A 26,928-nucleotide genomic window follows, 5' to 3' on the forward strand; every position below is an offset into this window, starting at 1 on the left:
TTCCTGTGTGCTGGGCTAAGAGACCTTCCAGTTGTGGAAAGGTCCAGACACACCCCACCCTCGCCCCATGATCCCCTATCTCTGACTCAAGGCTGCTCAGGGAGAAAGCCTCTGCTCAGCTGTCCCCTGTGAGTCATTTGCAGGAGGCCAGGCGGCTCCTCTTACAGGGTCCAGGCATCCTCTATATATAGCCCAGAGAAGACAGCTGCACAGTCAGTGCACTGCCCCACAGGAGAGCAGAGGTGTGCAGGGCAGCCCTTGACAAACAGACTTGCTGAGTTCCAGAGAGCCGCACCATGACGCTGGGCTTGGAGCAGGCGGAGGAGCAGCGTCTGTACCAGCAGACGCTCCTGCAGGATGGCCTCAAGGACATGCTGGACCACGGCAAGTTCCTGGACTGCGTAGTGCGTGTGGGTGAGCGCGAGTTCCCGTGCCACCGCCTGGTGCTGGCTGCCTGCAGCCCCTACTTCCGTGCGCGTTTCCTGGCTGAGCCAGATGGCGCGGGAGAGCTACGCCTGGAGGAGGTGTCGCCTGATGTAGTGTCCCAGGTGCTGCACTACCTGTACACATCGGAGATCGCGCTGGACGAGGCAAGCGTTCAGGACCTGTTTGCCGCGGCGCATCGATTCCAGATCCCGTCCATCTTCACCATCTGCGTGTCGTTCCTGCAGAAGCGCCTGTGCTTGGCTAATTGCCTGGCTGTCTTCCGCCTCGGCCTCCTGCTGGACTGTGCGCGTCTAGCTGTGGCCGCGCGCGACTTCATCTGCGCACGTTTCCCGCTGGTGGCACGCGACAACGACTTCCTGGGACTCTCAGCTGATGAGCTGATCGCCATCATCTCCAGCGATGGCCTCAACGTGGAGAAGGAGGAGGCAGTGTTCGAGGCTGTGATGCGCTGGGCCAGCAGCGGCGATGCCGATGTGCAGGCCGAGCACCAGCGTGCGTTGCCCACGGTCTTCGAGAGCATTCGCTGCCGCCTGCTGCCTCGTGCTTTCCTGGAGAGCCGCGTGGAGCGCCACCCACTTGTGCGCTCCCAGCCTGAGCTGTTGCGCAAGGTACAGATGGTGAAGGACGCACACGAGGGCCGCCTCACTACGCTGCGCAAGAAAAAGAAGGAGAAGGGTGAGCAGACAGCTCGGACCAAGGAGGCCAACCAGGGCACAGAAGACACCAAGGCTGAGGATGATGAGGAACGAGTGCTGCCCGGGATACTCAATGATACTCTGCGCTTCGGCATGTTCCTGCAGGATCTCATCTTCATGATCAGCGAGGAGGGCGCTGTGGCGTACGACCCAGCTGCCAACGAGTGCTACTGTGCATCCCTGTCCACCCAGATCCCCAAAAACCATGTCAGTCTCGTGACCAAGGAGAACCAAGTCTTCGTGGCCGGTGGCCTCTTCTACAACGAGGACAACAAGGAAGACCCTATGAGTGCTTACTTCCTGCAGGTGCCTGGCCTGCCTTGGGAGGGAGGGACTAGTGCTGGGTTCTGGGAAGGGCCTGCGTCTACTTGGGGGTCTGTCATTGGATCTAGGACCTTTGATTGGCAGCCAGTTGCTTGAAGGGGAAAGAGTTACAGCCAGTTTCCAAAGAGGCCCAGCGGAGGGGTTGGAGGGTCAGAGACAAGTGCAAAGAATCAATAAACAGGGCTTTGGCAGAAGTGCCAGGACCGGGTGGGGAACAGATTATCACACAGAGAGCACCTTGCTTTCTCCTTTCCAGGGCAGGAAACTGAGTCTCAGCAGGGGCTGGGAGGCAGGTGAGCCAGTCCAGGTTGAGGATGCCACTGTGAGAGCTCAGAGGCAAGGAGAATCTACAGCCTGACCTGTGGTTTTGAGCCTTGTCAGCTGGGTGAAATCCAGAGATGTGAAGGGGGAGGGGAGGGAGTTAACACTGTTGGTAACCCAGACAGACAACCCTGTCACGATGGCCAGGTGAGCTGGTATAGGCAGCCAGGGGCTGATAAGCAGCTGGGTGCTAAGGTCAAGTCCACAGGCCCCACAGCTGGAGGAGGTGAGGGGCAGCTCTCCCAGGCCGTCTGGGAGAAGTTTCTGAAGTTAAATGGTATCAAGTGTCTATCCATACCATGCAGCTACTGGACAACTCTCTGAGGTGGGCCCCTTGTACTTATAACCACTGGGTTAGGCAGACACAGATGGTGGGATGGAAGGCTATAGATTTTAAGGGGTGGGGGAAAGGGCTGACCCAAAGATACTGCCCGCCCACAGTTTGACCACTTGGACTCTGAGTGGCTGGGGATGCCGCCTCTCCCCTCACCTCGCTGCCTCTTCGGCCTGGGGGAGGCTCTTAATGCCATCTACGTGGTCGGCGGCCGGGAGCTCAAGGACAGCGAAGACAGCCTGGACTCAGTCCTGTGCTACGACAGGCTGTGAGTGTGTGTGCAGGGGTTGGGGCCACCTTGGGGGACAGGATGGTCTGGGGCAGAGGCCATAGGGTGGGGCTAGGACCACAGTAGCAGCCAGGAGGCCTGCACAGGTGCACGGCCATCGGGTGAAGACCTGAAAATAGTCCTTGAGCAGAGGAGTAGGTGGGTTGGTTCGAAGGCCCAAGAGCTCAGGGGAGGGGAATGTACCCAACGCAGTCTGGGTGTGTGTCGTGGGTGTGAATTCGGAGAGCCAGACTCCACAGGAGCTTAAGCTGCACTCCGGGCTCTCTCGTTCCTCCAGGTCATTCAAATGGGGTGAGTCAGACCCGCTGCCCTATGCGGTTTACGGCCATTCCGTGCTTTCACACATGGACCTTGTCTATGTCATTGGCGGCAAAGGCAAAGACAGGTGAGGTTTAGCCTGGTGGCGAGGAGGTTCTGTGTGGCTGAGGGGCAGACAGTTGTCCCCCACCCCAGCCTCTGTCTTCACTCACCCCATCTACCCCACAGGAAATGTCTGAACAAGATGTGTGTCTACGACCCCAAGAAGTTTGAGTGGAAGGAGCTAGCACCCATGAAGACAGCCCGCTCACTCTTTGGGGCCACCGTCCATGATGGCCGCATCTTTGTGGCTGCAGGGGTGACAGACACAGGGCTTACCAGCTCCACAGAGGTGTACAGCATCGCAGACAACAAGTACGATCTCCGCCCCCAACCCTGTGGCGGTGTACCTATGTCAGCCCTGTTTGCCCTGCTGAGGGTCACAGGCCTACGTCCCCATGTTGATTTGGGACATTGGCATAGAAATAGCTCCCCTAGTCCTCCAAGGCTTTCCTGCAGGAGAATCTGCAGAAAGGCTCCCAGGGTGGGGTCTGGGGTTGACGGGTTCCTCATCTGGGGACTGCTACCAGGCAACGGACTGGCTCTGATGCTGTAACGGAGTCAGTTCAGGAAACAGAAGCCAGCAGGACCCATCCAGCAAAGATGGTGGTTAGTGAGTGCCCAACACTAAAAGGTGGGGCTCCCCAGAAGAAAAACCACGCTCTGAGTGGAGATCTGTGGGTGAGGGGTGTGGGAAGGTTCCGGGATGGGAGAGGTACAGGGTTAATTAAGGCCAGTGAAATGTCTCCCGTGGGTTTAAGCTCCATACCTCACTGTCTGTCACAGGACAGAAGATTCAGAAATTTCTCAGAGAATGAGGGGTCTGGTTGTAGCTGTGACAAGGGTGGCAGAGTCCTAGAGCTGGGGGTGTATTAGGAAGAGTCAAAAAGAAGCCCTGGAGCATGGCTTCTTAGGAATGGGCGGGGCAGAAGAGCTGCATTTTCTACAGGCATCCCCTCCCCCCTCCCCAAGCTGGGGACCGAACCCAGGGCCTTGTGCTTGCTAGGCCAGCGCTCTACCACTGAGCTAAATCCCCAAAACCTTCTACAGGCATTCTTTGAGCTTAGTGGTGGGGTTGGTGTTGGCCTAGTTGTGGGTCATTTGTTGGGCTTAGTGGTGGGTTCGGTGTTGCATGGGGAAGAGAGTAACATGGATGCTTTAAGTAAGTCTCAGAGGCCAGTTGTTAGGCAAACCTTTGGCATCAGGCGGCAAATTGAGAGCCCATCCAGGAATTATAGATTCAGGGTACTAGGGGGTGTGCAGGAGGAGCTCCCCAAGCAGAATGCCAGGGACTGAAGACACCAGGAGAACCATCAGGATATCTAGGACAAGAGGGATAGAGGGTATGCAAAAGAACGGGGCCATCAGAGGTAACTACGGTCTGAGCCTGAGTCCAGCAACACCGGGCTCTAAGCTCACAGGTGTAGTGAGATAGACGGGGTGGGGAGGTGGGGCTGGCTCCACTCACGATACAGGTTAGATAGAACAGCAAGGTGATGGGGAAGGGTGTGGAGGGGGAGGAGTCCTGGGAGGGAATTAAAGGGCAAAAGGAAAGTGGGGAGTAGGGCTGGGATGACCAGAGCATTGTAGCTGATTGAACGTTAGTAAAGTGGAGATTGGTGCTGACATGGTGGGAACAGAGGTTTGCTGAAGCCTTGGACTACTTCCTTCTCCCCCTCTCCCAGGTGGACCCCCTTTGAGGCCTTCCCTCAGGAACGCAGCTCGCTCAGCCTGGTCAGCCTGGCTGGCACCCTTTACGCCCTGGGCGGCTTTGCCACTCTGGAGACGGAGTCTGGAGAGCTGGTCCCCACGGAGCTCAATGACATATGGAGGTGAGCCCGACCCTGAGGATCCGATGGGGGATCCTGAAGAGTCTCAGAGCAAGGTCATCAAAGAGTCCTCCTGCATCCCAGCTTCTCAACAACCCATGGGGGGGGAGGGGGAGAGTGACATGTGGTGGCCTGCCCCACTGTGGAGCATCTGCTGCAGGTCATAGATAGGAGCCGTCCTCAGCTTAGGGCGCAGGCCCAGAGTCTGCTCTCCCCTGTCTCTGAGATGCTTTGCCCTGACGTGTGAGCCTGGCAGGGAGAGGTAGCTGATCAAGACTCCAAGAGCTATTTCTCCACACACACCCCCTGTGTGGTCAGGTCGGGGGACGTCTTGCAGAGAGGAGAAGAGAAAACCGAGTTGGGGCTGGAAGTCTTCCAGACAGCAGTGAACTTTGAGGAATGTGGGAACCTGGGAGGTGGCTCTTCCTGGGAGGGAGCTGCTTTAGACCGCAGGGTGTCTTTTCTTAGGGGGCGTCCATTACGGGGATTCTAAGCACATGAAAATCATTTAGAAACAGATGTACTTGGAGGTGGCCTAGGACACCAACCACCGCACATTATGGGGTCTCTGTCTGGTTTCAGTTGATGAAGCTCCCATCCCTGCCCCACCTTCCCTTCCCCTCAGATTCAATGAGGATGAGAAAAAATGGGAGGGGGTCCTACGAGAGATCGCCTACGCGGCCGGAGCCACCTTCCTCCCTGTGCGCCTCAACGTGCTTCGCCTGACCAAGATGTGACCAGTGCAGGACCCTCACTGAGCCTTCCTCCTGTCCTGTGGCCTCAGAAAAAAAAGCATCGTGGGACTCAGAGTGGATCTGGGAGAGGCCAGAGCCCTTCTGGTTCCCAGTATGAGTCAGAAAGGGTACTCCAGTCAGGAAAGGGACATTGCTACCTGCTTTCCGGTGTCCCTCTGGGGTCGCCATGTCTTCTCAAGGACTGCAAAGCTACAGGCAGGCATCCTAGATTGTGTCTTGGCCCTGCCCGGGCTGGCTGTGTGTGCCATACAGTCTCTTGAGGGACTCAGTGCCCGTGCCAGTCAGATGGGAGTGTCTCCGTCGATGGCACCTTCTTGTGCTAACCCAGACCTCCCTTAGGAATCTCAGGAACAATAAAGTGCTTTCTGAGCATCTACCCCAGGGTCTAGCATCAGCTGCCACAAAGAACCAGGGTCCAGAGGGCTGAGGATTAAGAGCTTGGTTATACCCGTGTTGGGCTGCTGAGTGGGTGGTCCTGTGCTCATACGACTCCTCACCATGTCTTTCGTTTGACCCTTCCCCCAAAGCCTGGAACCGCCAACCCCCTGCCCAGAGTGGACAAGGAGCCAGGAGACTACTGTGGTAGAAAAGTCTTTTATTCTATTGGTCAGGCTTCATGGTCTGGGCCTAGGGCCCAGAAGCCACTGAGCAGAGCCTGGTCCTCTGTCCCCACCTCTACTCCAGCTTCTCTTTGTCCTGCCTCTGCTCTTCCTCCAGTGCCAGGGATCTCTCACGCTCTTTTACCAGCTGGACACCACAGTAGGTGACAAACAAGACCGCCAGTGTGGTCTGGGGGAAGCCTGTTGGAGAAGGAGTCATAATACCTGAAGCATCCCATCCTAGAGACTCTGCCTCTTATCACACACCCCTGCTGAGTGCCCCTGGTGGCTAGGGTGTTGCGTGGATCAGAGGTTCTTGTCCTTCTCATGGGGTCGGGCACTGGCTGTGTTCACTCACGCTGCCCCTTACCTGTAAGTATCAGGCGTCGGGCAACCAGCTCTGTGAATTCAAGGCTGTTGAGGCTCACGAGATTGTACATGATGATAGCCCAGAAGTTTACAGCCCCACAGAGGGCCCGGACTCTCCGAGACATCTGCTCCGATAGCCGGGCCTGCCATCCAAGAATATGTCCACAAGAGGGCCAGGAGAGAGGGACATGGTCAGTCAGTCACTCAGTCCCAGAGGGATAAGAGCTGACTAATGCAGCTAGGCCCTGCCACTCACAGGTCAGGGCCACCCAGACTCCCACTGTGTGAAACACTGTCCTGGCAAACAAGAGAGGTTTAGGGAGAAAGTTCTGGACCAGGGGTTAAGTGTGCCTGGATGACTCCAGAAAGCACTGTGCCACCACCTCCTGTTATCGGTCTGATCCCAGCCAGTCACAGCCTGGAACCTCCTGCCCACCTCGATCTGTGCCAGTGGCCCATGCTCTGCCAGCTTCTGTGCCCAGAGCTCAAAGTTGAGGCCGAAGCAGTTAAGGACAGACCACAGGTAGACGATGTCACAAGGTCCGAGCCACAGGGTGGTGATGACGAAGGTGGCCACAGAGGCGGCCAGCTCCGGGATCACGGCGGAATGATCCCCGCCGATGTGGTCATACACGTATCTGCAGGGAAGACGGGAGAAGAGCCTTCTGGAGCATGGGATGCACAGCAGGGCAGTGCATGGTGCATCAACCTCTGGACCTTGCATCTCTGCCGGCCCAGCTCCAAAGTGTGGAGGGGAGTACTTGGACTTGCATATCTACGGCTGGATTTCTCTAGTTCCCAGCTCTGTCCCAACTTTTCAAAACAGTCTGTGGATGACCCCAGCATGTGTCTTCGGCTCAGTCTCTTTTACTCAGATATTCACCTGCTACTAGACATCTTACTCCAGAGACCGCTCCTCCCACTTCCGCTCAAGCCAGAGCCCCCAGCCCCACCTCAGCTGAACATACATCAGCGGTTACTCAGGTTGTAGTCAGGATTCTCCAACATCCAAGGCACAAATTCTGTCAGCTCAGCTGGGTCTTGACCTCTGTCCATCCCCTGCACTCCCTGCTGTAGTTTTGGGGTCCCTCTCATTACTGCTCAGGGGCCTCTTAGTCCTGTGTTTGCCTTTGACCCCCACTACATTCTCCACAAATGCTTTAAGAGTGCAGCTCATGGGGCCGGAGTCTCAGAAGCGTGCACTGCTCTTACAGAGGACCTGGGTTGATTTCCCAGAAGCCACATCGGGTGGCTCACAACTTCAGTTTCAGGATATTTGATGCTCTCCTCTGGCCTCTGTAGGCATTGTCTGCATGTGATGCACATACTCACATTCAGGCCCACGCATGTACACATGTAATAACAAATCTTATTTTAAAGTGTGGCTCAGATCACGCCAGTTCACGACTCACACTCCGATGATAAATTATGCTCTTGTGTGGCGTGAAGACGCTCTGCGGCCAGGTGGCTGCCCCCTGCCCTGACTTCATACCCTACCCTCCTCCCCTCATGAGCTGGGTTTCAGACATGATTCACACCTCTGAGTGTACATTTCCCTCGTCCTCTGACCTCATGTAAGCCTGAATTCAAACATGTCCTCTTAGAGGCCTGCTCAGACTCCAATCTAAAGAAGCTTCTAGCCAGCAGCCCTACCCAGTCAGACCATTTTCTTTCCCATACTTTCCACTCTCTACATGTGTGTGTGTGCACTTCACATGGCCGTGCACCCTTCATGCCTGCATACTCTGGTTCCCGGGATTCACATGGCCATGTGTCCTCTCCTGCTGACCACTTTCTTTGTGCCTTTCTGCTGTATCTTCCTCAGTCCCTGCAAGCGTCCCTGTGGCCCCATCTCCCTGCCCCTTGGCCCTCCTCATTTCACTCTCCACTTAGGACTTGGGCTTTCTCAGCCTGGTCTCCTTCACCCAACTCAATGCTCACTGGATGGAGGACGGTCAGTCCTCCGGGCTTCTCTGGACTCTAGACTTTCAGGCCTAAATGCTCCCCCAAGTCTCTTTGAGTCTCTACAAGTATGCTGTCCCAGTGTCACCTAGGCATTTCTGTGTGAAAGTGTCCTGTCCAGCTTCCCAGGTGGCAGGTAGGAATTTAGGCGCTGCCCTATTCCCCGGACACCCCTACTAAACATGACCTCTACCAAGCTGCCAAATGTGTCTCGACCCCCACCATTCTTAGGGTCTCACAAAGTCCAAAGCTGTCTGTCACCCAGGCAACTGGCATAGCCTCCCCACTGCTTCCTGCTTCCTCAGACCCAGAGCCAATCTCTAAAACAATCAACTGCCCCAACCCGTTTGACCACCTTGCAAGGAGGCTGGTATCGTTCTCCAACTCACTTGCAAAGCCAGTCATTGATGCCACGATCAAAGTGCCTGTAGGGAGAGCAGAGGGACATGGATCTGCTAGGTGCATGGGTGGCGGATGAAGCTAAGGAAGGGCGGGACCAGCGACAGGCCACCCTCCTTACTCACGTCTCCCCGAAGACGTAGAGTGCGGTAATGCACTTTGGAGGCTGAGGAGGGTCCAAGTGGTCTAGGCGTGCCACAGTGTTGACGACACCAAACAGGACTGCTGCCTTCACCCAGTCATACACCAGGTTTGAGTAGGCCAGGCCCGCTGGGGACAGGTGACATCACTGTCTGGAGGTCAGTGCACTGACCACCCCTTATGGACAACCAAATTCTGAGCCTTGCCTCTCCCGTGGACAGAGGGTCTTGTTTCTGTTCCACCCCTACCTCCATAGACACCCTGCACCTCCCTGGTCCCGGTGACCCATGAAAATCAGCCACCGCCCTCGAGTGCTACCCGCTGCTTGGGAGAGTAGGGGTTTTGTGTGATGAAGCAAATGTATCCTACACGATTCAGACTCCATTCCGAGTCCTAGCACCCGTGGGTGCTGTGTGCATGAAAGTATCCTGGTGACGGCCCTGACTCCGCCCTGCTTTGGGGACCCACCAAGGGCACTGTCTGGGAGGCGGCTGGCGAACTTGAGATCGCTGGGGATGGTGAGGATATAGAAGAAGTGGAAGAAGATGTCGACAGCCACTATGGCTGCCGCGCTGAGTCCTGCCTGGGTTTGTATGCGCCACAGCTCGCCCTCTGGCCTCACTGGCTCCTGGCTCACCTGGAGGGGCAGAGCCCTGTCTGAGAGGAGACCCACAAATGGCCTGGGGAGAGGAGACACAGCTTCCTGAGGACAGGGTGCTCGTGCTTGGGGAGCTATGTCTAAGACAAGGTCAGGAAGAGGAGGTCCAGCCATGCTCTGTGAGCCCACGGGGTTCCCCTCACCTGAGCCTGGAAGCGGTCAAAGGTCATGATGGGCCCGAAGAAGAAGAAGGGCAAGTAGAAATTGTACTTGAGCAGGTCAGCAAGGGAGTAGCGGCGGTCAGGGTGGGCACAGCTCTCCAGCGCGAAGCTGGTGCACCGTAGAACTGTGAAGCCGCTGCCCCCGTGGAACAGTACATCTTGAAGATCAAAAGTGCCTGTGACAAACCCACTCTGGAAGAAGACAGTGAGCCCCCGGCTCACTAGCAGGTCCGTGCTCCCGGGGAAAGCCCCTTCCCAGCTTCCCGTAGGAGCTGGGCCCAGTCCTGCCAGGCAACAGTGACTGACTTTAGCTCAGCAACATGACAGAGCAAGGGATGCTCTGGGGTGCAAATGGTTGCCTTACTCAAAGGCTTGGAGGGGGGACCTTTGGGGTGTCAACACCATTCCCTCTACTCCTGCGTACCTGCCAAGAGATCCCAGGGTCCATCTTGAAGGACGCCAGGCTGGCAAGGCCAAGGGCAAGGCACAGCCAGCGCTGGCCCAGGAGTGAGGCCACATAGAGGACTACGCAGTGGCCAAGCAGCAGCAGCAGGTACCATGGGCCCATTGTGCCCACCACTGCCAGGACTCCATACACCGCATACATCCAAGAGCGGAGCTGTGGACATGAGCAGCCTCAGTTAACCTCTCTGTGCACATGGGAGGAGACCCTGGGACTGATTTCCAACAGCATTAGGGACAAAGAAGGGGCAGACAGGAGGAGGCCAAGTCCCCAAGGTCCAGCTCACCTGGGGGGCCACCATTGTGCAGAGTTTAGCAAACAGCACATGTCCAGAGAGGGCAAAGACAATGATGTTTCGGAAGTTGGTGAACCACATCACCCACTCGAAGTCAGCCACATCCTGGACATCCCAAGCAGGAAGAAGGCAGGCAGGCGAGGGCAGTGGAGAGGAAAGAACCAATCAGAGATCCTGTTCTGAGGACAGTGGTTGTAGGTGTCTGCCCTCCATCTGAGGGAGGTGTCCAGGGAGAAGGATTGGGTGAGGGTCCTAAAGGACAGGCCTGCTCCTCGAAGCTCTGCCTCTCCTGTACTCAGCTCATTTCTGACATTCTACCCCCTGTTGCCTAGTTCTGGAAGGCAGGAAGCAGAAAGTCAGCTTGCCCTAAATAAGGCGGAAGGTCCTGAAGTTCAAAGCAGAGCCTTCCTTGCTGTACCGCATGAGACAGAGAGCAAGAATAGAGTAGGCGAGGCCAGGGGGTGGGGTGTGTCTAGGAGCCAGGGACCTGAGAGGCATGGGAAACTCACCATCTTCCGGCCCAGGTACTCCCAGCCAGGTCGCACGGACTCCCGGAAGGCCTTCCTGTGTGCTCCATCTGAGAACAAAGTGTAGCCTTTGAGTAGGGGGCTCTTATATGCCTTCCCTGGGCCACCCCACCTGAGGAGGGTGGGGAAGGGGGGAAGCTTTCTGGGCTGCAGGGCTCTTAAATGTGTTTGGAACTGTGCCCGAAGTGGGACCTAGAGAATCCTCAGGGTCTGTCCCAGCTGCCCCCCCACCCCATTACCTTGCGATGCCTCCAGGAGACCACGGCCAGCATAAGCCAGGGCACCGCTTAGCACCAGGGAGTAGAGGCCGAGCTCAGCTGCAGGCAGCGCTGTTTTGATGCCCATGGCCTGGAGAGGGCTGTAGGAGAAGCATGAGTTCCAGCTTTGACTCATCCCCCACTCCCTGCCATGGACCCTCACTGGGGTTTTGGGCCCTCTGATGAGACTGGTCCACTCAGCCCCTGGGGACTCCATCAGCAAATCTTCACACTCAGGCACCTCCTCCCTCCCTCTGCGGCTCCCATCTTGCTTCCTTTGAAGATTCCCCCAAGTCCAGACTTCACACAGAATGGCTTCTTCTCCTTCATACCTCTGATGGGCTGACAAGTTTGGGACACCAAACTGTTCCTACAAGGCTTCCCCAACCATGGGGTCTCTCCCATGGGGGAATCTGTCTCTAGCCCATGTCAGTTTTCTCATCTCTCAGTGAGCCTCTCTTAGCCTCAAGCAAAGCCCTGCCCACAAGGTCCCCTGAGATCCTGTGAACTCCCGTAGCACCAACTCCCCAGACTCACTCAGCTCCAGGCTCCGCCTGACCCCATTCCTCTGCCAAGCCGTGAGTCTGTCTTATCTCAGGTCCCTGCCTGTGTTCACCCACTGTTCCCCTTGAAGTACTGTGTAGTCTAAGCTCTTGCTGCAGGCTGGAGGTTGTGCTATTTGAGGCCCCAGAGTGGCCAGAGCTGAACCAGGCAGGGCCAGGCAGGAACTGGGAGGGCTCTGGCCGCTGTCCAAGGTGCTGACCGATATCAGTCCCAGGATGTGTCTGGTCACTCCCTCTGGCTACCCTGCTGGGCCATCCCTGGGGTCTGGGCCAGTACCTAAGCCCCTCCCACACTCTTCAGCCTGGCCTCCAGTCTTTTAATGGCTGCCTAGGTTCAAACCTGGGACGGAGGGAAAGAGGAACACAGTGCAGTGCCCCTTTGGAGATGGGTAGGGTCACCCCATCTCCCCCAACCCAAGATCTCCCAATTGCAGATCTGTCTTCTCTAGCACTGCAGCCAGGGTTCTGGGAGCCTGCTCCTTGCTACACAGACAGAGAAGTGTGGGCCAGTGAGGCCATCCAGTGAGCTTCTCTAAAGGGCAGGTGCTCTTGGTGAGTCCCGGCTCAGACCAGACCAGTGCTGGTGCAGCTTGCTTCGGGTCAGGCCTTCCTGAGTAGCCTCTGCACGGTGGCTGGAGGGCTGAGACACCTCTTCATTGGTGGGGTGGGGGAGGGAAGCATAGGATCAGGTTAGTGGAGCAGGAGAGTGAAACCGGAGCGGATGAAGAAGCGCGCAAAATAGCTGTGTCAGCTGCCTCCCACTCGCCACTTTCCAATTTTAGCTCCCCATGGCCGGTGGGGAGTGTCCCCAGTGAGGCCTCGGCAGGGGGCTGGCCCCCAGCCTAGGGCCCCTCCTGATGGACCCCTGAACCTGTGCTGACTGTGGACCCAGGGTGTCCTTTGCCCCGCACTTGGCTCCGGTGCACCTGGAGTGAAGCCCACCTTGGGGCTCATGGTCTGGGATGAGGGCTCTGGGGTGAGACCCACAGGCCTCAAGGGCTCCAGAAGGACTGCACACCCAACTTGCACTGACCTTGAAGAGGCTGAGAGGGACCCTGGCGCACTGCCCACCTCAGGGCTCCGGGGTCCTGCGTCCGACCGTGAGTCTGTCCGGCTGGCTGAGCTGTGGGGCTATGGTGGGGTGTGTCCAGCTCTGGGGTCCCCACCCCCTGGAGGCCAGCGCGGTGAGTGGTGACAGCCGGAGGAGGGGGGAGGAGGAGGTGGCCTTCCTGGAGTGGAGCAGACCGTTTGTGGAGCAGAGCCTAGTGCTGCAGTACTGTTGGCCACAGGGAGCTGCGGGGAGTGGCAAGGAAGATGTGGGGGTGGTGAGAGAGGGAAGGGGTTTGTGGGGACACAGTCTCAGGCAGGGGCACCTGGACCTCACTTGACCTCCCTCTCCTCAGCCCTGGAAAGCCTGTGCTTCCTTTTTCTGTGCTGTGCCAGGATCTCTTCTTCCAGGAAGCCCTCTAAGCAATCTCTACAGACTTCCAGTCAGCCCTGCTCCCGCTGCCTGGGCACACATATACAGTGTGTGCAGTATTGCACATCCTGGATCAGTGAACTCCAGCTGCAGCCTTTATCTGTGACCCCCTCAAGGGTGTCCAGGGAAGGCCTATCTAGTTCCACCCTGCATGTTCATCCTGACAAGAGACTGGGCCAGACAAGCATTGGTGTCAAGGGAGGACTGGCATTTCTGGTAGAGTTGGTACCGGCAAGGACCATGGTGTTGGGGGCTCCAGGATTGAAGCCTTGTCCCCACAGAGTTGACTGGGTAGAAGGATGATATTAGGGTCACCGGAATGGACGGCGTCCTCTTAATAGCAGGCAAGAGACCCTGATGTGAAACGGAAGCAACTTAAGCCCCTGCTGGGCGGGGCCCCTGGAAATCTCTGCTTGAGTCTTCCTCTAGGATGAGATCTCCATAGAGAATGTGTGGCTCCGCTCATGTACAAGGGCTTGAAGAAAGGCCCTGTGACTTCTCTTCCTATGCTCAGCTGAGGATGGACAGGGTAGAAGCTGTGCCTCCACTCAGCAGGGTCCTGTGAAAACCCTGGGAAGTTAGGGCATGAGCTTCCTCCCAGGAATGCAGACACATGGGCCCAGAGGATGCAGTTGGGAGGGCACCATGCACACTCTCCTGAGTGTGACTGAGAAGCCATGATGCTGGCCTTTGACCCTGAACATGGTTGGGCAAAGGGTTGCAGTGGAGGGGCTGTCTGCCAATGTGACTGGGATCCGGATGCTAGAGGCGGCTAGGGTCAAAGGAAGAGGGGGAGGTTAGGCAAGGTTCTGGCTTTCTGAGCAGGTGCAGCTGACACTAGAGCCATGTGTTGAGGCACAATTAGTGGTTATCACAGAGAGTAAATAACATAAGCCAGGAGGTATGCAGAATAACTCTTTTTAATGTCACCACAACCCACAAGGACCGTCTTCAGCTGGAAAGAAAACTGAGGCATAAGGTGGAACAGTTAAGGTCAGCTCCAGAAGCCTCTGGAAGAGTCTGCACCACAGGGTGAGAACTCAGTCTATTCACAGCAGAGTAGGTGAGGCCACCGTAGGCAGGCCATGCATTTGGTGTGTTGTGTAGCAGTGTCCTCTGAGATGAGACATTTTGTCATCAGGGAAGGAAACTTCTATGACTAAGGAAGTAGACAACTCAGAAGTGTCAATGAGTTCCTGAAACTGACCAGATACACTAGGCCCACCCTCCCCAACTGTAAGGACTGCGGGAGAAGCTCTGAGAAGAAGCACCAAGATACCTGGAAGGGACTTAGGTCAACTGAGCCACCTGGAAGGGAAACTCCAACCTGCTGAGATGCCTGCAGGCTGTGCAGTGTGCTCCAGGCTCCCAGCTTTGTGAGTTGCCACTGTGCTGGGATGGGCTTTGGTGATGCAGCTGTCACTGAGTCACCTGTGCTCCTGTAACACCTTACCCATATTCCTGTAAGCGACCCCAATAAAAACTCACTGCTTTACCAAGTTGGACTTTGATGGTGTCATTACTTTGGTCAGTTCCCTATCTGGGGTGAGTAGACATGTGTTTGTATCTCCCAGTGAGAAGTGTCACACAGCATGGTGCCCTCAGGAGGTGCTAAGGCTGAAAAGTTGAAGCCACTGTTTTGGGGCCTCTGATTTTCACTTGTTAACTGGGTTTTCTGTGCTCTTGAGGGATCCAGTGATCACCCTGTAGGCACAATTCATTGCTTACAGAGGTGCTAGGGAGCCAGACACTGAGGCAGGGCCCACACGGCAGTGGTACTCTCCCTGGAGACCCTGGCACCGCAGCATGCAGGATGGTGACCTATGCAAAGGCAGAAGGGTAGAGACTGGATGAGCCCCTCCACTGGTGCCAGGGGCTGTAGGGTGGGGCACTGGCCCATCAAACAAGGGACTGGAAGCTGACTGGGCTGAGACCTGCATGGGACTGAGAGCTACTTCCTGATGCCTCAAGGCTCCGTGAGAAAGTTAAAGAGGGAAAGCCCCAGGCTATTCAACTCATGCTTCTTAAAGTGCGGGCAAGTGTCCTGGATGTGCAGAGCAGTGCATGCTGGGTGGTGTCTGCCTATGATGACTGTCTGCATGCTATGCAGTGTAGAAGTGTGAGGTGAGCTGCACGCATATGGAGGCTCAGGAACAGCAGCAGAGACTGCGTGTGGCAAGACTCACTGGCATGTGGAAGGGAGCTATTGGCTCCTCACAGAGACTTGATGTGAGATGGGCTGCTTTGGGATACTCGCACTGGAAGCCACCTTGTGCTGGACTCTGGGGATGGGGAAAGGGCCTGGGTAACAGTGGAGTTTGCTTGGGTCAGCTGTATGCAGCTTGGGTCAGCTGTACGCAGCTTGGGTCAGCTGTACGCAGCTTGCAGCCTCGTTCAGCTGGTGCACAGGGAGCTTGTCTGCCTCACCTCAGGGTCTGGAGAGGATGCTCAGCAAGTGTGTGCTGACTTAAGAGGGAGACCACAAAGGCTGGGCATTTACTGAGTGCTTACTGTGCGCTGGTTGCTGCTCCACACACGTTGAATGTCCTAGCTCAGTGAGTGCTGAGGGAGCTCCAGTGAGGGACCCTAGGAATCTGGTCACCTCAGCCAGCAGAGGTGGGGGGATGGGCCCTAGCACAAAGCCCCAGGCAAATTGTTTGAGGTTGCCTGGAGGTGTTATAGACTCTACTCACTGGCCTTTAAGTCCAGTGCCCGCAGGAGCTGGCATATGTCAGGACTGCCCATGCAGACAAACCTCTGTAAGATGCCAGCTCCCTCCACAGGGTACAAATGGAAGCCACTGTGGCACCTGGCAGCAGGACTCTTCCCCTCCCTCTCTTTCACTGGCATGGCTGAAACCAGTCTATTGATACTTGTCCTTGCACAGAAGTCATCAGCTAAATGTCTTACTCTGTGAATGGCCCTCCAAGCAAGGTTTCTAGTACTGTCCCATTTCACAGATGAAGGTAGGTGAGATTGAGGTAGAGAGATTAAAAAATCTGCCCAGAGCCATGCATGCTCCTTTTGAGTGGAATGAGGCTATGTGGCTCCCAGCTAAGGTTCAGGCTGCACAAACCAGGACTCCTGCCTTCAGTTGCCCAGGAGAGGGGCCACAGCAGACCTGCATTCCTCTAAGGGAGGCTGGCTAGTCCTTGCCTGCCTCGCACTCAGTAGGCTCTGCTGAGGCCTGGTGCCTGCACCCCCACATGTCCAGACTCCTCTCAGTGCCTGCAGAAGGTGCTCATCTCTCCAGCTTCTTATTGTCACATGCTGTCCCCTCCCAGCACAAACATTCCTGTCCCCTCTGCCTGCTACTTGCATGAGAAACCAGGGGAGAACCCTTCCTCCCTAAGACTCTTGGGATGACACTAAAACTGCCACCGCATCCTAATGGCCTTAGTTGCACCAGTTGTGAGATTTCAGGATTCCTTGGGTGGCCCAAGAATGGGCTGAGCACACAGGCTTTCCAGAGAGTGCTGTCACAGTGCTACAAGCCACACACATGGTTGTGTCTCATGGGAGGGAATGTGTTGACAGCCATGGAGCTGCATGTGCCTACCCCTATGTTCAGTGCCCGTGTGTGAGCATGCACGACTGCCGTGCCTGTGAGAGCTTTGGGTGGCCTTCCCTGGGTCTGCCTATGACACTGTTACAGCCCCTGAGATAAGGGTGTTCTGGGCTGCTCCTGCAGCACTCTGCAACAAAGACACACTGCCACGTACCAAGACCCACTGCCTTACCTGTGCACCCCATGCCCGGGCCTGCCTAGATTGCCTTCTGACTCTAGCACCTATGCCTCTGGGAGCAGTAATGGGTTGAGCTGTGTGGCCTTGGGGCCATCAGAGCTCTGGGCATTCACTCTGCTGGAGACCCTAGCTTTGGACTCAGGACCACCAGCTTCTATTTGGAGGCCTGGACCACACCTGTAAAGCCCTACCTATCACAGACCAGGTTCCTCTGTCAGGGGCAGGAACACATTCCACCAGAGCTGTAGTGACTGAAAGTAACTTCTTATTCCAAGCCCAAGGCTCTGCCCTATGCGGTAAGTACACAGAGAGGCTGGGCACAGCAGCAGGATGGCCAGGTGGGTGCTAGGGCCCGAGTGAGGGATTGCAGGGGAAGGCTGGATGGCTCCAGGTGGATGCCGCAAGAGGAAGCACCAAGGGGCTCAGCTATGTGTGGAGAGCCCGTAGATCCCAGGGCCCTGGAGATGCCCTAGGGCAAGGACAGCAGCACCTGCTCGAGGAAACGCACCAGCCAGGAATGGCTGGCCACCACTCCTGCTCAGGTATCCTCCGCTTGTCTGCTCTGCTAGGATACAGAGCCGATTCTGGGAGGAGCTGAGAGGGTGCTGCCTGAACCTGAGGTCCTCTAGGAGTTGAGCTAAGAGCTCTGCTCTACTGTTTGTTGGCTTTCTGCTGCCGTAGCGCCTGCAGGAAGACTCCCTTCACCTGGCCCAGGGTCTGGTGGTACATGCGGAAGTCCTCCTCCTTCCCTCGCAGGGCACTGCCCAGGGCGTCTCTCAGTACTCCGTTCTCTTCCATCTGGATGGCCAGCCTGGAGCGGAGGGAGACGGGGCTGAGTGCATGGAGCAGGCAGCAGGTGTTCTGGGCCCAGGGCCTGGAGACGAAGCTGTGGTGCAGGTGCAGGATTTTCACCCCTCTGCCCTTCTCTGGACCCCCAGGGGGCATGCACCAAATGGGTCTGTCTCTGGGCCCTTTCCCAGAATTGACCCAGAAGCTCCGAGTGGCCTCAACTACTCCAACACACTGACACACGGACACAGACACAGACACAGACACAGACACAGACAGACACACACAGACACACACACATACACACACACGGACACACACACATGGACACACACACAGACACACACACAGACACACACAGACACACACATACACACAGACAGACACACACAGACACACACACACAGACACACACACAGACACACACACGGACACACACACATGGACACACACACACGGACACACACAGACACACACAGACACACACATACACACAGACAGACACACACAGACACACACACAGACACACGGATACACACACACACAGACACACACACAGACACACAGACACACACACACAGACACACACACAGACACACACACACATGGACACACACACAGACACACACAGACACACACATACACACAGACACACAGACAGACACACACAGACACACACACAGACACACGGATACACACACACACAGACACACACACAGACACACACACACATGGACACATACACAGACACACACAGACACACACATACACACAGACACACAGACACACACACATGGACACACACACACAGACACACGGATACACACACATGGATACACACACACACACACACACACACACACACACACACACACACACACACAGCATTGTATCTTTTCCCAGGCTGGACTCAAGCTCCACCAGCAGCAGAGGGTGAGCTTGAACTGACAGCCGTGCTACCCTAGTGCTGAGTGCTGGCATTACAGGTGTGCACCACACACCCTTGTATACAGCACTGGGGACAGAGCCAGGGCTCTGTGCTTGCTGGGACAGCCCTCTGCTGACTGAGCTGCACCTGGCTCCTCAGTTCCCCTTTACAGGTAATGCTGGACAACACAGGAGCACAGTCCAGTATTGGTAATGGTTTCCTTGGAACCATGGGTCATCAGGGCACCGTGGAACCCTCTATAGGCAGGGTGCAGGGAGAGGGATATGGCCCCTCTGCCCAGGAAGCCTCCATACAGGTATCTCTACCCTTTCTAGAAGGCTGAGCAGGAAGCACCTGGCATTCAGCTCCTCTATCTGTGATTCCATAGGCATATCAGAGAGCTGAGTGGAGGACGAGTCTTTCTTGGCGCTTCCAGTTGAGTTGGGCTTGGTGCTGGCAGCAGGAGGCCCTGTAGAGGAGCAGCAGACACTTTCTGTAGTGAGGTCAGAACTATGCACACTCTCCCTTCTCCCTCACTACAGGGTGCGGGGTGGGGGCTGCTTCGGCCCAGAAGCCTTCCCTGACTGCTCTCTATGTATCTAACCTGCCCTGTGCCCTCTGCCCCTGCCCTCTGCCCTCTGCCCCCGCCCTGGCTTTGCCTGCTGTGCACAGTGGCCCTCTCGTGGCCATCCAACTCCACCCCTCATTTCTGTCACTTGCTTGTACCAAGAGTAGACAGTGGGACCTGAGGGCTGGTCTGAGAGCTGAGCCCAAGATTAGGCTGCCACTGTTTCTGATCCCCACGCCCTGGTCCCCACTGAGCCCACTGAATACAGCAGCTTCATGCTGGGGGAGCTAGGCTTAGAGGCCACAGAGAGGAAAACAACGGTGACCTTGGGTGACAATGTCAAGGCATCATATGTCTTGAGCTAAAATGGCCTCAGGAAACCTCCAGTCTTAGCAGCACTGGCCTTCGTCTGTGTGTGTGGCCTTGGGTAAAGCATGGACCTCTCTGAGGTGGCCTTCTCACCTGAAAGACAAAGGGACAGCACTGTCCCTGGCACTGCAAGAACAGATGGACTCACATTTGCCCCCAGAGTCTGTGTGACTGGGTCACTGACTAGGAACTGAGACATTTCCCACTGCACCTTGCTGCCCCAGCCTCCTGCCTCCTTCCCAATCCTCTGACCTTGGCTGTGTTCCCTGTGCTTACTGGTCCCTGTGCACTTGGCCTCCTCCCTTCTCTCACCTCTGCTCAGGGAGGTGGTTTTACAACCTGACCATCTCATGGCTGCCCTGGGACAGGTGAGAGAACAGGAGGGCTGTGCTCCCCAACAGGCCAGTGAGTGGCAGAGGCCGCATGGGCCCTTCAGGCATCTTGGACCACAGGGCAGCAGCTACCCAGATAAGGAGAGTGTCACCAAGAACGGAACGTGGGCCTCCCAGCCAGGGGAAGTCTTGCTTACAACCTGGCCCAGCAGACCAATTCTGCACAAGACCAGTTTTAATCAGGGTTCCATTAGGCTTGATCGAGGGCCAGGCAAAGGCTCTGGCAGCTGGTGTGCGGGATGGTGGCTGAGGGCATGCAGCAGGGGCACTGGCCTTTCATGCTAAGGCTCCTAGATGGCACCCATTGGGACCTGAGTCTCTGGGAGCCATGGTGGGACACGGGGCAAGAAGGCCCCCACAGCAGAGACACAGAGCTCCCTACACTGACCAATGAGGAGCACAGGTGCCCACCTACTCCCGGGGCCATGTCACCTACTGGGCTCCTACCTGGCTTGTTCTTAGGGGCTTTCTGGGACACCAAGGCCCTCGACGGCTCCAGGCGCAGCTTCTCCAGGTGCTGCTCCAGCAGCACGGCTCGCTGGCGCTCCTCCTGCAGCCTTCGCTCGGCTTCCAGCAGCTTGCTGCTGCTCTCCTCCACCCTGGCCATTAGACACAAGCTGCACACCCTGCAGGCAGGTGCCACCATACCCAGTTTTTGGATCTCACAGTGGGACCCTCTATGGAGGTGGTAGCCAGCCTTGTCTTGATGTTCATGGCACTGACACCAGAACAGGCATTTTAAATAATAGTCCCTCTGAGGCTTGTGACGCCAACCGGAGAGGTGTCCCACCCCTTTGCTCCCAACCCCTGTCCTCAGAGCAACCACCTCTCTGGCGTTTCTGCTGTTGCCTCTAGAACTTCCTGCCACACAGTGCAGATGTCTGTGTGCCTAGCTTTGAGGCTTAAACACAGGTCTTGGCTTCCTATCATTCTGAGTGATCGCATTGTCCTATCCCCTAGCAAACTCAGCCACCTCTCCCCTTCCCACTGAGCTGACATAAAGTGGTATATCTGTTTCCTATTGCTGTTGTAACATGCCTATCACAAAGCCAGCAAAAATTAACGAGCAAAATTAGCAGAAAGTTTCTGGAAGACAGCACAAAGTTAATGTCTCATAGCCCTCTAAGTCTGAAGCCAGCAGGCTCATGTGCCACAGGTTAAAATACAAAGGCCTGGTTTCTATCTAGAATCCTTGATAGGGAAAGTTAATGTCTCATGGCCCTCTAAGTCTGAAGCCAGCAGGCTCCATGTGCCACAGGTTAAAATACAAAGGCCTGGGTTTCTATCTAGAATCCTTGATAGGGGTTAGGGGGAGAAGAGCCCCCTTCCAAGATCACTCAGAGCATGGTGGCACCAGGAGCTGCCTCCCTTCCTGCCTCCTGCCGGCATCAAAGGGCACACTGCCCCCTCCATCTTCAAAGCTGCCACTGAATCCCTCTGACCTGAGAGTTACCCACAGCTCTCAGAAATGGCCCCAGGTAGGAAAATTCCCTGCTTTGTGGAGAGAGGTGATTCTCCAGGATAATCTTGTTGGGGGCCATGATGCAGTACAAAGTATTCACAGGCAGAGATACCAGGCCCTGCCTCCTACAGGCACGCTGGGTCGACTCTTCCTTCACACTTTTCACATCTCTACGCCTGCTGCAAACCCAAGGCCCTGGAAGAGCCTGCTTCGATGATTTCACACTGCAACCTGTTCCATCCTGTGGGCCTTGCTGTGGCTCCACAAAGCTCGTGGGATTTCTGTGGCACTAAACGCCCAGAAGGCCAGGAATCTGAGATCCATTCTGAGCAAAAGGTTACAGGAATGGGTGCAGATCGAAGTTGCAGCCTGAAGTTCATGGCAGACGGCAGGGAATGAATGATCTTCTGTGTCAGGGAGCAACAAAGGATTGGAAGGACAAGAAACTTGAAAGAATCCAATTACTAACCAGAACCTGCACACTAGCCAGTTGGTTTAACTAGTCAGCAGCCTCAAGGTACGTTGTCTTCAAAAGCAAGACACACATCAACTCAAAGGCAGAATGGAAGAGTGGACCAGTGCCCACACCAGCACTGTTGAGCTGAGCGGAGCTGTCCAGCATTGCGGCTGCTCCTGGTGCCCACAGGTAGCTGGTGAAATGACTGAAACGAGTCCCCAGCTCCTCAGGCATACTGGGGGATGTAGGTTTTTAGAAAGCCTCCTGTGGTGGCCTTACTGGCTGGCTGCTACCAACCTCAACCGACTCTGTCTGCTCTGCAGGGCACTGTAACCATCAGTGCCAACGTAGCCTCTCTGCAGGGCCCAGGGTCAGTGAGACAAAAGTGCTGTGAGGATGCAGACAGCACAATGACAAGAGCAAGCTCACTAGACAGTGGCATCAGTGGACCGCCTGTCCCTGTCTGCAGACGCTGGGACTGAGTCCTAGAGAAGGTGACAGACAGCTTAGACCTGTCCTGAGGGAAGTCACCTGGATGGCAGGAAAGTGGTTACAGCCATGCAAGTACATGGAATGGTGATGGTGCATGGGCTGATACCCATGCCCCAAACTCAGCTCCCTCAAAGCCTACAATGAGGACTCACATGCTTCCTGCTGGAGCTATGTGGGGGAGAGGTTATGTGTGCCCTGCCTGTCCACAGCTATTGGGCTCTATAATCATCTAGAGTGCCCTTCACTGGGCTTTTCTGTCACAGAAGAAAAATGGAGGAATAGGGAAGATACCATGAAGACCACTGTCTCCATGTAAGGAAGGTGGCATTGGGTGACAGGAGAAGCTACTGTGAATGGAGACTGTCCATGGCTGCTTCTGCAATCCCCAGAGAGGAATTCACATGAGGACCCACACTGTGCCCAGGGCTTGCAGAGCCACAGTGGAGCAGCAAAGTGTGGCACCAGAACAGGAAGTGTAGGTGAGGTTCAGGCTGAAGATGAGCACAGGCATCCTGCCCTCCTGACTGGAGGAAAACCAGGAATGTCCCAGGGCTTTGGCAAGAGTTCAGACTTGCCCCACCTGACAGGTATGATAGTCCTGAATGGAACCACCCCACGGTCTGGAGGATAGAGCAAGGAGCTTCTCTGGAATCCAGAGCAAGAGTTTACAAGGAAGGGTAGTCAGGAGTGAACTTGTGAATGACAGGCAAGCAGGGTCAAAGGATCCTCTACACAAGTAATGACAGTTCAGAAACCAGGAGGGAGACGAAGCCTCCAGGAGAAACTGCAAAGCAGACTCCATGCCACTGACGGGAGACCAGAGCTTCTTAGGTTTGCTACTCATCGAGTGATTGTGTATGCACACATGTGCGTGCCTGTGCGTGTATGTACACATATGGTTGTGCATTTAGGTGTACATGTGTGCATACATATGAGTATGTGTGTGAGTGTGTGTGTGTGTGTGTGTGTGTGTGTGTGAGCATAATATGTCTGCCAGGAGACAAGCTGAACCTCCACTGCTTAACCATCTCGCAAGCCTTTTGAAGAGTTTCTTATGACTTCATGAGTCACCACAGACTTGCTATCTTCAAACAATACAAGAATTCCAGGAAAAGAAAGGAATGTCTGCAATTTAACAGCAACAGGACTCAAGACAACCTCATTAAAAAGTAGGCAAAAGTATTGTGCTTCAAAGAAGATGTAAGAGTTACTGTTAGCACATGAAAGAAACTTGCAGTATCTGTTAGCACGAGGGAAACAGAAACCACACTGAGATAAAACTTCAGACCCACTAAGATGGGTATATATGGAAACAAAATCAAACAAGCTTGTGGCTCCTGGAGACCCAGCATCATCAGCATCAGAGCTGTCTGGAGGCAGGGAAGGATGGTGGTAAGATCCTTTCTGTAGGGGATAAACTCATGGGTAAAAGTCACCACTATTCACAATCCTTCAAGTTCCTAGAGGCTGGGTGTAGCTGGTGGTAGGGCTCCTGTCTAACAAGTCCAGGACCCTGGGTTCATCCCCAGCACATAGCAAAAATAAAACAACAACGTGTACTTCTAATCACAGCACTCAGGAGGCAGGGAGGAGGAGCTCTATGAATATGAGGACAACATGGTCTACACAGCAAGCTCAAGACTAGTCAGGGCTGCATAGTAAGGCCCTGTCTCAAAAACAAATACCAACAAAACAAAAACTAATTAACCGAGGACATAAATAAACACAAATTGTCTGAAAACTGGTAACCAGTAACTCAGACCAAGGAATGTAAAGTAAATTAGGGAAGTCATGAGATCAACGCTATGACTGTGAGGAGACCCCGCCTTGATGAGGAGGGAAAATCCACGGGGTATCAGAGAGTGAAACAGGCAGAGACTATGCATAATGTATGGTGCAACTTAAATATTTATGACAAATTAAGAATTTAAAAGCAAACAAATCCAAGGCTGCTGGTAAGTGAAATGGGAATGTGAGCCGACTCACGTGGGGAGGAAGGGCTTTCGTTTCTGCTTTGCTTTGCTCTTTCAGGAATGTGTGCTTGCTGCTCAACTGTGGGTTCCATGTACACTCAGAGACTCAAGAAACCAACAGCTGGCATCACGGAAAGTGGGAAAGCATGATGTGAGTTTCCATAGTGTGTGTAAGTGTGTATGTGTGTTTGTGTGCGTGTGAGAGTGTATGTGTGTGTGTGTATATATGTGTGCATGCTGTGAGAGTGTATGTACATGTGAGAGTGTGTATGTGTGTAAGAGTGTGTGTATGTGTATATGTGTGTGTATGTGTGCATGCTGTGAGAGTGTGTGTATGTGTATGTGTGTGTTTGAGAGTATGTATGTGTGTGTGTATGTGTGTTTGTGTGTGAGGGTGTATGTGTGTGTGAGAATGTGTGCGAGTATGTGTGTGTATGTGTAAGTGTGTGTGAGTATATGTCTATGTGTAAGTGTGTGTATGTGTGTATGAGAGTGTGTAAGTGTGTATGTGTTTTTGTGTGAGAGGATGTATGTGTGTATAAGAGTGTGTAAGAGTGTATATGTGTTTGTGTGTGTGAGAGAGGGTGTATGTGTGTCTATGTGTGCATATTGTGAGAGTGTATGTGCATGTGAGAGTGTGTGTATGTATGTGTGAGTGTGTGTATGTGTGAGTGTGTAAGTGTATATATGTATGTGTGTGTGAGGGTGTATGTGTGAGTGTGAGTGTGTGTATGTATATGTGAGTGTGTAAGTGTGTATATGTGTTTGTGTGTGTGAAGGTCTATGTGTGAATGTGTGCATGTGTGTGTATGTGTGTGTAAGTGTGTGTGAGTATGTATGTGTAAGTGTGTATGTGTGAGTATGTATGTGTGTATATGTTGTGAGAGAGTGTGTGTACATGTGTGTGAGTGTGTGTGCGTACATGTGTGCATGTCTATGTATGTGGAGGGAGTCTATGTGTATGTTGATGTGTGCTTAACCCATGCAGAGGCTACAGGCCAACCCTTTGTCCATCCTTAAGTACCATCCACATCTTTTTCAGGACAGGGTTTCTCACTGGCCTGGAAGTGACCAAGTAGAGTCAGCTGCCTCAGGCATCCATTTCTTGTCTCCTCTGAGCTGTGGTGAACAGTAATGAGAATGACTTGGCAAGAACAAAGTAAGCTTAGCATTACTAAAGAGAAAGGTAAGCAAGAATGAACGCCACTGGGGAGCCAGAAGCAGGAGGGTCAGCTTCATCTAATGAGTGCCACTGGGTAGATAGAAGCAGGAGGGCCAGCCTCATCTATCTAGGGAGGCCAGCTTGGGCTATAAAAAACAAACAAACAAACAAAACAAAAAGCAGATTTTAAGCAACACCACCAGTAGCAACGAAATACAGTTAATAAAATAGTTTTTATGGCACTCCCATCCTTTTAGAATTCTATACCTTAAATTTCTCTTAGGTTTTCATTCAAGAGAAAGGCAGTATAAAATATTTTTAAAAACAAAGGCCCAGAGATCTGATGCACTTTCTATGGTGGCACTGGCTGGAGTGTACACAGGGGAGAGGAAGTGAACTGGGGTTTGGATGCTCACTTGCAGGAAGAGGAACATCAGAACAGCAACAGGCAGAGTGAGAACCCAGGGGTGACTCGGTACGAATGGGAGCCACTGATGGCTGAGGGAGGTTTATGCGAAGAGATAAGACATCACTAAGAACAGAGTCCTGAGCTATTGCAGAGAAAGGCATAAAACTCAACTAACCCTGAACGAAAGGCAAGAGGTGAGAAAAAGCAGCAAAGAGCAACCATAGCAAATAGGAAAGGCTGAGACACAGAAAATGTCCAATGCTGGGGCTGGGGGCATGAGGCAGAGTCGGGAGGGCCATGGGTTCAAGGCTAGCCTGAGCTACATTTGAACCATTATCACAAAACAAAACATGACACCAAAGCCAACAACATTCTTTTAAAAAGAGACATCTTGTGACATTTGCCATGGGAGACAGCCCCTCTCACTCTAAGCAAAGAGAGAAATAGCTCAGCAGGCAAAGCCATTTGTTACCAACCAAGACTTACAACCCCATTCAGGTCTCCAGAATCCCACACATGTGTGTGTGTATACCCACACATGTACACACGAGCACAAAGGCACACACATCCACATCCACACACATACATATCAGTTAAATAGATAAAAAACTGAAACTTTTTTAAAAGGAAAAAATAGATAAAAATCTAAGAAATCTTATTTCCCTGACACTGAACCCATGGAGAGAGGAAGGAAACAGCAGAGGCTGGCTCACCCAGCTTTCCACAGCATGTGTCAGTCAGGGTCCTCCCTGACTGCACCCTGGGGTGAGAGTGTCCCAGCTGAGCACAGCAACTTCTCCAGGATAACAAGAGTTGGGAACTATGTGACAACAGGCTGAGGCAGCCAGAAGATGTGGGGAGCACAGAAGTGAGGGGGAGCTACACGGAGGAAGCCCAGGCTAACTGCAAGAAAGGCTTGTGTGGAAGGGCCTGGCTTCAGGATAATGCGTGGGGGT

General features: G+C 54.3%; 3 protein-coding genes across 12 annotated transcripts in view; 1 reads left to right on the plus strand and 2 right to left on the minus strand.

Moving 5' to 3' along the window:
* The first annotated feature begins 210 nt into the window (after positions 1–210).
* Positions 211–5,727, plus strand: Klhl40 (kelch-like family member 40). Its single transcript, NM_001108195.2, has 6 exons — positions 211–1,448; positions 2,229–2,389; positions 2,688–2,795; positions 2,897–3,082; positions 4,453–4,599; positions 5,222–5,727. Exons 1-6 carry the CDS (start codon positions 297–299, stop codon positions 5,331–5,333), a joined length of 1,866 nt encoding a protein of 621 aa, NP_001101665.2. The 5' UTR covers positions 211–296; the 3' UTR covers positions 5,334–5,727.
* Positions 5,728–5,927: 200 nt separating this feature from the next.
* Positions 5,928–12,998, minus strand: Hhatl (hedgehog acyltransferase-like). Of its 6 annotated transcripts, none has more exons than NM_001106868.1 (12): positions 12,779–12,927; positions 11,165–11,283; positions 10,908–10,975; positions 10,390–10,503; positions 10,065–10,259; positions 9,623–9,832; positions 9,290–9,458; positions 8,806–8,950; positions 8,671–8,706; positions 6,756–6,957; positions 6,321–6,462; positions 5,928–6,151 (listed from the first exon to the last, which is right to left on the minus strand). In NM_001106868.1, the coding sequence occupies exons 2-12, from the start codon at positions 11,268–11,270 to the stop codon at positions 6,027–6,029; spliced, it is 1,512 nt and encodes a 503-aa protein (NP_001100338.1). In that variant the 5' UTR covers positions 11,271–11,283; positions 12,779–12,927; the 3' UTR covers positions 5,928–6,026. The 6 variants fall into 6 exon arrangements, 4 of the variants coding, with proteins under 4 accessions (NP_001100338.1, XP_038937234.1, XP_006244153.1 ...); XM_039081306.2 differs by lacking the exon at positions 12,779–12,927 and adding an exon at positions 11,720–11,946 and having other exon boundaries at positions 5,930–6,151; XM_006244091.5 differs by lacking the exon at positions 8,671–8,706 and having other exon boundaries at positions 5,930–6,151; positions 12,779–12,996.
* Positions 12,999–17,214: 4,216 nt separating this feature from the next.
* Ccdc13 (coiled-coil domain containing 13) overlaps positions 17,215–26,928 on the minus strand; it is a 55,862-nt gene continuing 46,148 nt past the window's right edge. For 4 of the 5 annotated variants that reach the window (XM_039082754.2, XM_039082751.2, XM_063266488.1 and 1 more), the window contains 3 exons: positions 20,465–20,616; positions 19,043–19,157; positions 17,215–17,782 (listed from right to left, as the gene is read on the minus strand). In XM_039082754.2, coding sequence (XP_038938682.1) covers positions 17,623–17,782; positions 19,043–19,157; positions 20,465–20,616 — 427 coding nt within the window. In that variant the 3' untranslated portion in view covers positions 17,215–17,622. Of the gene's footprint in view, positions 17,783–19,042; positions 19,158–19,581; positions 19,719–20,464; positions 20,617–26,928 lie in introns of those variants that run through there. The other variant, XM_039082755.2, reaches the window with a different exon arrangement.

This window comes from Rattus norvegicus, chromosome 8 (genome assembly GCF_036323735.1).
Source record: "Rattus norvegicus strain BN/NHsdMcwi chromosome 8, GRCr8, whole genome shotgun sequence".
Classification (NCBI taxonomy): Eukaryota; Metazoa; Chordata; class Mammalia; order Rodentia; family Muridae; genus Rattus; species Rattus norvegicus.

Bases quoted from the DNA above. Each gene is read 5' to 3' on its own strand.
- Hhatl (NM_001106868.1), bottom strand. From the start codon at position 11,270: ATGGGCATCAAAACAGCGCTGCCTGCAGCTGAGCTCGGCCTCTACTCC. The intron at 10,260-10,389 runs GTGAGCTGGACC...TCATGTCCACAG, and splicing joins GCACAATGGTGGCCCCCCAG to CTCCGCTCTTGGATGTATGC. The intron at 9,833-10,064 runs GTACGCAGGAGT...GTCTTCTTCCAG, and splicing joins ACCCTGGGATCTCTTGGCAG to AGTGGGTTTGTCACAGGCAC.
- Klhl40 (NM_001108195.2), top strand. From the start codon at position 297: ATGACGCTGGGCTTGGAGCAGGCGGAGGAGCAGCGTCTGTACCAGCAG. The intron at 1,449-2,228 runs GTGCCTGGCCTG...GCCCGCCCACAG, and splicing joins TGAGTGCTTACTTCCTGCAG to TTTGACCACTTGGACTCTGA. The intron at 4,600-5,221 runs GTGAGCCCGACC...CCTTCCCCTCAG, and splicing joins GAGCTCAATGACATATGGAG to ATTCAATGAGGATGAGAAAA.